General features: G+C 47.0%; 1 protein-coding gene across 1 annotated transcript; it reads right to left on the bottom strand.

Annotated features, from left to right (window-relative positions):
- Positions 1-4,065: 4,065 nt before the first annotated feature.
- On the bottom strand, positions 4,066-5,882 carry ACTL7A (actin like 7A). The gene has a single exon (XM_039240367.1). It carries the CDS (start codon positions 5,500-5,502, stop codon positions 4,186-4,188), a length of 1,317 nt encoding a protein of 438 aa, XP_039096298.1. The 5' UTR covers positions 5,503-5,882; the 3' UTR covers positions 4,066-4,185.
- Between the last annotated feature and the right edge of the window lie 4,663 nt (positions 5,883-10,545).

Here is a 10,545-nt window from a genome sequence, read left to right as displayed (position 1 = left end):
ACGGAAAGTGCTTTGTGACTACTCTTTGTTCTGGGTAAATGAACATAATAATAACTTTCATGGCATCTTACTATACTGTAGTGCTCTTGCTGTGGCTAATAGTGAGGGCACTCATGCCTGATGGATTGGAAATAGAAGTGAATGTATCTGTTGATAATGGTGTGACTTTTTGTGGGTGTTCAGTTCCCTTAAGATAATGTCTTGAAGCAGGAAGAAAGAATTTCGGTGAATATAAGTTACTATCAATTGCTGTCTCTTTCCTGGGAGCAAGATGGGTGTTTGTTCATTTGGAGAAGCAGCAGGCTGGAGCAGACCTTCTGAATTGAAGGCGGAATGCGGGAAGAATTCACGGGGAAAGTGCAGTGTATGGAAAGGGGAGCAACTCCTAGAAATGACGAGCACTCAATTTGGAGGAAAGTTTCTGTCGACGTCCTAGAAAAGAATATGTAACTCTTCCCCCAGATCTGGACTCTGTCCAAGTTCATGCTGCAATAAGCTAAAAACCTCATTATTTTGTTGGTTCCATTGATTAAGTTTTACTCGGATGCTCCAGACATCGAGAGGCAACTTGTGGAGGACTGGCTCCTACAGTCAAAGTCCATTTTAAATTTACACTTTAAAAAACTGAGGCAGGAGGTAACGTTTTCATTACATCTTTATGCGTGTGGCTTGGTGTCATTTCTTAGCACTGTCATGTATTTCAAAATGAAATCATTTTCCTTACATGTCTTCATATATACACACACACACGCTCGCCTTTTATTCATAGCCGTAAATGAAGGTTGTTTTTTTTTTTAAATAAGTAAAATTGATGATTCTTAGTAATTTAAGGTGACTGCAAGTTTGGGGAGCAAAATCAGCTGGTTTTTCTGCCTCCTGTGCCAACCTATAAACTTTGTGTTTCACTAGAAGCACCACCTGGACAAGCCCTTGCGAGTGTCTGGCTGTCCTCCTTGTCTGGTGTATTTATTAGTGACTGAGGTGAGGAGCCTGGACATCGTAAGCCAGGTAGGCATTGATCTCCAGTGCTGTAGACAAGTCAAAGCTATTATGGTGACATCTGGGGACACTGAAGACCTGTCTTGATTTCTGTGTTTTCTGTGCTCCCTAAGCCCTTGCCTTTGCCTCATGTCTACTCCACCATTAATCTTCCTGGCTCTAAAGTCTCCCAGATTTTGAGACCAACAGATGTTCTTCTGATACACAGGAAAGAATAAGGCCATGGGTCCACCCATCTTAGTATCCTTGGACAAAGACATTTTTTTTTTTTAATTTAATTTAATTGTCAAATTGGCTAACACACAGTGTGTAAAGTGTGCTCTTGGTTTTTGGAGTAGCTTCCCGTAGTTCATCGCTTATATACAACACCCGGTGCTCATCCCAACAAGTGCCTTCCTCGATGCCCATCACTCATTTTCCCTTCTCTCCCACCCCAGAGACATTTAGTCTCACTGAATTTTGCTTTCCTCTAGCCTTGTGTACCCATTAACACTATTGTGTACCTTAACACAATGTTGACATTTGGGTCATGTCATTCTTTGTTGGAGTGAGCTATCCTGTGCCTTATAGGTTGTTTAGCTATATCCCTGGCCTCTACCCACTAGATACCAACACTGTATACACCCCCCACTCCCGTTCTGATAACCAAAAATATTTTTAGATATTGCCAGGTATCCCCTGGGGATCAAAATTGAGAACTACTAGGCTAAGATGATTTTCACATACTTACCAAAACCATTCATATTTCTCTATATTTTGTGTGTGTGTGTGTGTGTGTGTGTGTGTGTGTGTGTGTGTGTGTGGATGGATGGCTTTCTTTCCTACAAGGGCAATTGCATAAGGATTAAGTGAGAATTCATAAAACTGTTCTGAAAAGATACGTAGTTGTTCAGATTTATATTGGTATTTTTCCTTTTTCGTGTTTTTTCACTTTATTTATTAATTTTTTTAAGTTTATTTATTTATTTTGAGATGAGATGGGTAGGGGAAGAGAGAGAATCCCAAGCAGTTTCTGTGCTGTCACTGTGGAGCCTGACACAGGGCTTGATCTCACAAACCATGAGATCAAAACCTGAGCCGAAATCAAGAGTTGGACTGACTGAGCCATCCAGGCGCCCCTTCTATGTTTTCATTTTAAAGTGCAGCAGAACATTGAGGCCTGCCATGACCTGAAGATTCCATCCAGAGCTACCTCCATGCCTTCTCTTCATCAGGACTTTTTGGGGATCCTTGACTTGGGGATCATAGATACTTAAGGGATTTAGATTGGTTTTCTCTGTAATCCCATTTTATTTTATACATTTTAAAATATTCTGGGGCGCCTGGATGGCTCAGTTGGTTGGACATCTAATTCTTGATTTTGGCTCCTGTCATGATGTCACATGGAGTCTGCTTAAGATTATCTCTTTCTGTCTCTCTCTGTCTCTCTCTCTCCCCCCGCCCTCGTCTCCCTCTGTTCTTTCCCCACTTGCACACAGATGCTCTACCACTCAAAAAACAAACAAAAAATATTATTCCTAGGAGAGGCCCATAGGTTTTACCACCCCTGCCAAAGAGAGCCAAAGGTTAGGAATTAAATTTCAGTCTGCCCAATAGTGAGTGTTCATGGAATGTTGAGAGTGGTTTGGGCAGAAACTGAGGTTATTAAGACCTTAAACCTCTCTCTCAAGTCAATGTACCCTACTTCCAGGTGATCCTCTGATACTTCAGGATAAGGTTTAGTCATCCTTGCTCAATTGTAGGAACTCCACATGCCCTTCTCTGTTGTCTTGTCTTCTCAACTCCAGTTTGCAGGTGCCAGTCAGCTGTGCCTGGATCTGGGGTTGGGCATTTAGATCTTTCAAGGCAGATACTATGAAGATGGCTCTGTAGGGCTTTTCCCTGGGGATTGTAGAGATGCCGTACCTCTCCTGTGAGTGCTTGAATGTGTGCTTTTGGGTGTACATTATGACTAAGAATCATGGTTAAGACTTTGGGGCTCCTGTATAAGAGGTAGAAGTCTACAAGGTAATTCTGGCTAGCTCTTGTGATCACCTCCCAGGGGCCAAATTCTAGTATTTGAATATCTCTGTTTTGTACATCAGCTGTGTGAAGTAGGTGTTTGAATTCAATTTTATAGGCAAGTAGACTCAGATTAGAGTTAGGTGGTAGTGAAATACAGTTTTAAAATACAGTTCAAAGCTCATTTCTTGCCACTATTTGATGCTGCTCCCTGCCAGTGTTGAGATGGTGAGGTTTTGACAGGGCAGAGATATGTATTGGAGATTCTTCTAAAAACTCTGTGTTCCATTTGCAAACTGGCCCCGCAAGACCACCACAGAACATGGCTGGGCCCTGGAAGGGTTGCTCTGGTCTTGAGGGACTTTGTTTTCCTTCTGGCGCCTTAGTTGTGTTAGAATGACCAGCGTAGGAAAGGTTCCTACAAACTCACACCATCAGCCCCAGAACTGGCCGCCTCTATCCTGTGCCCATCCCAGATTCTAACTGCGTATCCTACAGGTTGATGGGGAACCCAGTCTGGTAGGAGACGAGCAGCTGAATAGTTGTCCCCTTTAGATGCATACATCTACCTTGCTTATAATCTGCTGGGTTTTAGCAACCAGCCACCATGATGGCTTGATACGAGCTGGTATTGAGACATAACTGACAGTCTGAATTAAAAGTACAGTTAGTTCAGGGATCAGACATCCTCCCCAGCCCTTTACAAGCCTCCATGAAGCATGGCATGTACTCTGCTGCTCTGCAGGAGGCGGAGCCATTAGAGCTTACTTCCTTTTGGTGTCTATCGGAAGAACTGTTCTTACATGCCCTAACAGCCTTTACTCTCTCCTCTGTCTTCATCACACCCCCCTTCTGAGCAGATACAACAATGTGATAGTTCCTTAAAGGGAATACACAAGGGGACAGAATAAACAAGTGCTAGTTGTTTCCTGGGACTGTTCAAGCAGGCCGCAGGTAATACATGTCTTTGTTATGTCACCACCTCTCCCACTTTTTGTGTGACAAAAGGCACATGCTGCGTATTGTGAAGTCGTTCTTATTAAGTCAGGAAATAGAGAAACACTGTGGAGGGAACACGAGGATTGTTTAATATTACAGGAGCAAACGTGCACGCTTAGCTCCCTGTGTGTAGGGTGGGTGCCCCCCTGGCCAAGGGGATGCATGACAGCCGTGCTTCATCAGAGTTCAGAAGCACCGTCTGTAGAGGAAGAAAGGTCCATGTTCCTCGTACTCAAAGCGGTGGACCCACAGTGGTTGGAAGCCCTGAAGCGATGCCAGGATGGAGCCACCCGTCCATACTGCAGTGTCTCTCTCGGGCAGCACGTTTACCTGGGGGCTGTCATTGGGACACATGCTGCTCAGCTCCTTCTGCAGCCGGTTGGGGAAGCCGCTGAGCATGGTGCTCCCCCCGCAGAGCAGGATGTTCCCCATGAGATCCCGTTTGAGGGCAATGTCACACTTGTTGAGGCAGGACACTGTCTGGGTGTGAAGCCCCAGCTGCATGGACTTGATCAGGGAAGGCTTAAAGAACATCTCTGAGCAGAGGAACCTTTCCTGGCAGAGCTGGATCTCCTTCCCATCAGGGAGTATGTACTGGATTGTATGCTCAGTGGCAGGGATTTTCTTCTCTTCGATGGGGTCCAGGGCCACAAAGCAGCATTTCTTCTTAATGTCCTCCACAATGCCTGTCTGGTCCTTAGTGAAGCTTTTCCCCGAGTTATTCAGCAGGCCCATCAAGTAGGCCGTCAGGTCAGAGCCCGCATAGTCCAGCCGCCCAGTGATGCTGGGCAGAGGATAACCCTCATAGATGGGGACCACGTAGGACACGCCGTGGCCAACCTCCACCACGAGGCCTGAGGTCCTCCCATAGGAGTACATGGACAGGCGTGATTGGTAGGCGATGTGCATTGCGGGAGTGCTGAAGGTTTCAAACAGCATTTCAGCGTACTTCTCTCTGTTGGTGTGTGGGCTCAGGGGTGGGTCTGAGACCAAGACCGCATACTCCTCTGGGGCGATCTTCATCTCTTGATGGAAGAGATATTCCCAGATGTCTTGCACGGAATCCCAGTCCACGATGATGCCATGCCGCAGAGGATTAACTAGCTTGAGACGAACCTGTGGATTGATGAGCTCCCGCCCCACGAATGTCTCCTTGCGATTGTCCCCAGTTTTGGCTGTCTCCATGTAGGGCTTGCCCACTGTTGTTGAGATGTTATGGGTGGGCTTTGGCAGCCCGGCAAAGCCACATTTGCAGTAGCCAGTGCCAAGGTCCACGACCACTGCTTTGGTCACCTCTGCCTTGGGCTTGTCCTTAGCCATGGTGGATTTAGTAGGTTTTTCTGGCTCTGAACAGTTACAGCGCACCCACACTGCCCGCTTCGCCGGGCCGTCCTTTAAGGAGGCAGTCTGGAGGATGTGTGGGGACCCCTGTTCACCTGCTCTCTTGGCAGGCCCGTCCCCGATGACTGCTGCTTGTGGAGCCCACATGCTATCAAGAGCCATTTGCTCTCAGAAAGTTCCTCGATCCCACAGGCTTCAAGGCCTGAAAGGCTTATATCAGATGGCAACTTGAGAATTTCCTAGCGATGACATCACTGATTGTGACATAATCTGGTAACCTAGGGTTTTCTAGATACGGGGAACCTGTGTCTCATGTTAGGCTGGACTTGGGGTAGTATTTCAGAGATGACTTAGGTTTTTCTAGATTTTGCAGTAAGCCTGATTTAGCCAACCAGTTTTTTATTGATCACGTGCAATGGCAAGGCAGCTGGGAATGAAACACAGCCATGGAGGAAAAGGACAATCTCTGCCCTTGGAGAGTTTACGTTCTAGTCAGTGGGGGTTGGGGAGAGAGAGACAATAGCCAGAACAAATAGAAGTCAGAAAATGTTAAGGGCAGAAAGAGAAAAAGCAGAGAAAGAGATTGGGGAGGGTGGCTGCGTTAACGTGCCCGCGCAGGGGTCCCTGAGAGGTGAAACTTGAACGAAGACCCGAGGAGGTGAGGGACAGTGCCGTGTGTACGTCCTGTACATGGGGAACAGCAGGTGCAGACGATGAAGCCACGGCTGTGACTGATGAGACAAGGGGCCAGCAGACTAGGACCTGCCTGTTTTTGTAAATAAACACATGCTCATTTACATCTTGTCTATGGCTGCTTTTGTGCTGCAACCGCAGAACGGACTCATTGCCACAGTATCGGGCCCTTATAGAAAAAATTTGCTGGCCCCTGAGTTAGAAGATCTCCAGACCCATGTGGCCGAGTGGGGAGAGCAAGGAAGCTATGCGGTGGGAGAGGGGGTTGGAAAGGTGAGCAGCCCACATCCATCCCCCGGGCCATTGCTAGGACTTCGTTTCTGACTCTGCCTGAGAGCAGAAAGCAGTAGGGAGTTTTGACACTGCCTGATTTATTTAGCGGGACTAATCGCTGCTGTGGTGACTGAGCACTTCTGTGTCCCTTGTTTCTCAAGACAGCCTGCAGAAGAATTGTTTTTAGGCACATATCTGTGCACATACTCCTTCATGCAGGTTGGCAGTGAGACTGGACCGTGCAGAATTGCACTGATAACACCGAGGCTCTTAGGTGCGGAGCTCCCTGTGGATATACAGCCAGTGGTGGCCAGGCTCTCCCGACCATGACTTCTTCCCAGAGGTGTGGTGTGGACACACCTTGATGAGACCCACAGTGTGTCCCTGAAGCTGCATGGCCACCGTCTCACATGTCCTCTCTGAAGCTGAGCACGTCGATGCTGACACCGGCCACTGTGAAAGCATCCCGGATCCAGCTTTTTGTTCTGTAGTCCCACACTTCTTGTAAAAGAGCAGCTACTGCAATGGTGGGCCTTCTCCTTTAAGGAGGTTGCTGGGGATGCTCTTGGCTCCTTGAGGGATGTGAGAGAAGGAAAGGACCAAGTCCAGTCTTGTGGCTGTCAGACGGGGGCAGTCAAGGTGTTCTCTCAAAGACAAAGTCTCAATATCTTGGTTCGGTGGTTAGAGGATGAGGTGGTGTTGAATTTGCGACAGGAAGGTGCTTTTCTGTACACGTGGCTGCCTGAAAAGTTGTTTATGTGCCTCTGCTATTCAGCACGGGTTTGCATTGCCAACTTGGATTGTTTGACATCATAGCCAAAGAACGTTTGTGTGATAACTAAAGGCATATTTAATTTAGAATGACCTGTTTTTCCTTCTCAACCCTCCTCTTGATTTCTGACAGATCTGCAGCTGCTTAGCATATTCTTAAAAATGTTTTTAAGATTTATTCATTTTTTGGAGAAATAGAGCATGAGTGGAAGAGGGGCAGAGAGGAAGACACAGGATTCGAAGCAGGCTCCAGGCTCTGAGCTTTCAGTACAGGGGCCTGACGTGGGGCTCAAACTCACGGACTGCAAGATCATGACCTGAGCTGAAGTTGGAGGCTCAACCGACTGAGCCACCCAGTCACCCCTGCTTAGCACATTTTCATTGCCCTGGATTCGTCTAAGAGCATGTGCTCATAGTTTCCTATGGCTGCTGTAACAAATTACCGCAAATTTAGTGGTTAAAACACAAATTTATTGTCTGTAGTTCTGGAGGTCAGAAGTCTACAATCACTCTCAGCTAAAATCATGCTATCAGTATGGCATTCCTTCCCAAAGCTGTAAGCAATAATCTTTTCCCTGCCTAGAGGCCACCTGCATTCCTTGGCTTGTGGCCCCTTCATCTTCAAAGACCTCTGACTGCTCTTGACCTGACTCCTTTTTCTGCCTCTTATGAAAACCCTTGTGATTGCTTTACACCCAGCCAGGTAGTGCAGGGTAATCTCTTTATCTCAAACTCCTTAACTCATATCTGCAAAGTCCCTTTTGCCATGAAAGCTAACATTCACAGATTCCAGGGATTAAGATGTGGATGTCTTTTGGGGGCCATTATTCACCCTGTCACCTGACCTTTGCTTCCTACTTCACTGAGACACTATAGTCTGACAGGCTGTTTCACATGCCCCTCCCCCACAGCCCATGCTTGTCCTTTCTTAGCTCCTCCTCTCATTGGGGGTGGGAGAGGTGCTGTGCTGGCTTAAAGCCAATTGTCCCATCCTATCTGTAAAGCCCAAGAGCACTGGGACTCGCAGGGTCCACCCCAGATCCTTGAGGCTAAGGTCGCTGGACATTTTTCATACTTTTTTTTTTTTTTTTTTTAAATTTTTTTTAATGTTTATTCATTTTTTTTTATTTTTTTTTTATTTCTAGGAGAGAGAGAGAGACAGCGTGAGCAGCGGAGGGTCAGAGAGAGAGGGAGTCACAGACTGAAGCAGGCTCCAGGCTCTGAGCTGGCAGCACAGAGCCCGACGCGGGGCTCGAACCCACGAACCGCGAGATCATGACCTAAGCGAAAGTCGGACGCTTAACCGACTAAGCCACCCAGGCGCCCCCATTTTTCATACTTTTACTTCGTCTCTCAGGGTTTTGATGCTCGAATGCTCTTTCGTAAGTGGAATCCTTTTCCCTTAGCTTCTGTGTACCGCTCCCCTTGTGTTCCTTCTCTTGAGGTCAGGGCACAGTTAATGGTATTGGTGATGGGAGAAGATGGAGACTGTTGGCACACTGCACCCAAAGCTTTCTGGGCCTGGCATGCGCAAGCCCCCATACATGCCACTAGCCATCTAAGGGACTTGTGGGCTCCCTGGGGCCTCTGGTGAGGTCCCTCAAGGTTAGAGGCACCCTATATTGCCCAAACTATCTTGGGCCACATTTTCACATGGCATCACACCTACTTTTCCACCTCTGACCCAAGGCTAGAAAACCATGAGGTGACCCTTCTTGAAAGCAACCCTGAGGCCCTCCTGTAGTGGAAAAAGGAAACTGGGAAGATGAGACCGAGAAACACATTTCTCCCTGAGCTGGTATGGTTGCTCTGGTTTGTGGGACTCCACACGTCCTTAATTTTTAAAAGAAAGGTGAACCAGGCCCCTGTGATTTTAACAAGTATGGGAGGGAAGGAAGAATCTAGTAAAGAAAATGCTGGGGGCACCTGGGTGGCTCAGTTGGTTAAGTGTCTGTCTTCGGCTCAGGTCATGATCTCACGGTTTGTGAGTGTGAGCCCCTCCTTGGCCTCTGTGCCGACAGCTCAGATCCTGGAGTCTGCTTCCGATCCTTTGTCTTCCTCTCACTCTGCCCCGCCCTTGCTTGCTCGCTGTCTCTCTTCCCCTCAAAATAAATAAACATTTAAAAATTTGTTTAAAAAAGCCAAAGTACAGTGTTTCTTAGGAATCATCTGGAGGAGTTTGTCTTTGATTTTTTGAGGGAGGAGAGTTTGGGGTGGAAGGCCCTATGGAAAGCTAATGAATTTGTTGTGGATGGCAGACACTGTGGATTGTTTGCTTTGATGGAGGTAAGGGATTCATCCCTCTCCCTCACTCCCCAATCTAGTCTAATCATCTGACATAAATGCAGTGTTTGAGGTTAGAAATGTCACAGGAGTAAGGAGAGAAGGCCTCATATGCTAGAGTAAGAGCTGGGGTTGAATCAAGGATAGTTGGAGAACAAACCAAGTAGATGAGAATCTACTTTCTAAACTTCTTTAGAACCTGTTCCTCCTTCTCTTCCACACTTTCACAACCCGGCTTAGATCACTTTCAAGCCTTGCAAGAATGTCTTCAGTGGTGTTTCAGGTCTGAATCTGACCACCCCCTACTTTAGGTCTTCATTGGTTCCCCATTGGTCCTCCATTTATTTTTTAAAGTTTATTCATTTAAATTCAAGTTAATCAACTTACAGTGTAGTATTGGTTTTAGGAGTAGAACTCATCCCAGCACGTGCCCTCCTTAATGTCCATCACCCATTTAGCCCATCCCCCCACCCACCTCCCCTCCAGCAACCCTTAGTTTGTTCTTTGCGTTTATGAGTCTATTATGGTTTGCCTCGCTCTCTGTTTTCATCCTAGTTTTCTTTCCCTTCCCCTATGTTCATCTGTTTTGTTTCTCAAATTCCACATACGAGTGAAATCACGTGTTATTTGTCTTCTCTGACTGGCTTATTTAGCTTAGCATACTGTCCTCCATTTAACCCAAGCTCTGACTCCGAATATTTGAGGCCCAACCTAGTTGGTTCCATGGCCTCTCTGCCCCATCTGTTTTTTCAAACACTTAACTATTACAAGCTCCCATTGTGCCCTTCCCACCCCACCCCATGCCTTTGCTCAGGCTGTGCTCTCTGCGTAGGGAGCCCTTCCTTCCTCCTGGCTACTGGACAAATACCCACATACCCGTTAGCAGTCGACTTAGCATCACTTCTCTGCAGAACCTGCTACTCCCTCCCTCTGGTAACCACTCCTTCTTCTTGCACCTTTGTTCACCCAGTAAACTGCCACCCTTCTGTGTCCATCCTGTCTTCTTCCCACCTAGACTGGACACTGCTGTAGCCAGGGTTCAGTTGTCTGTTGCTGGCAGGCTGCGCTGGGCTGGGCCTGCCACAAACCCTGATAAATGTTGAATGAAGGGACCAAAGTACTGTTGGGGCCCTTACACTCTTTAAACATGGTGAATTGGAGTTGAGTGAACTTGAGTTCACTTGA

The sequence above is a fragment of the Hyaena hyaena genome, unplaced genomic scaffold (genome assembly GCF_003009895.1).
Source record: "Hyaena hyaena isolate Hyena2069 unplaced genomic scaffold, ASM300989v1 scaffold_6, whole genome shotgun sequence".
In the NCBI taxonomy this organism is placed as follows: Eukaryota; Metazoa; Chordata; class Mammalia; order Carnivora; family Hyaenidae; genus Hyaena; species Hyaena hyaena.
This window is presented reverse-complemented; position numbering and strand designations above follow the sequence as displayed.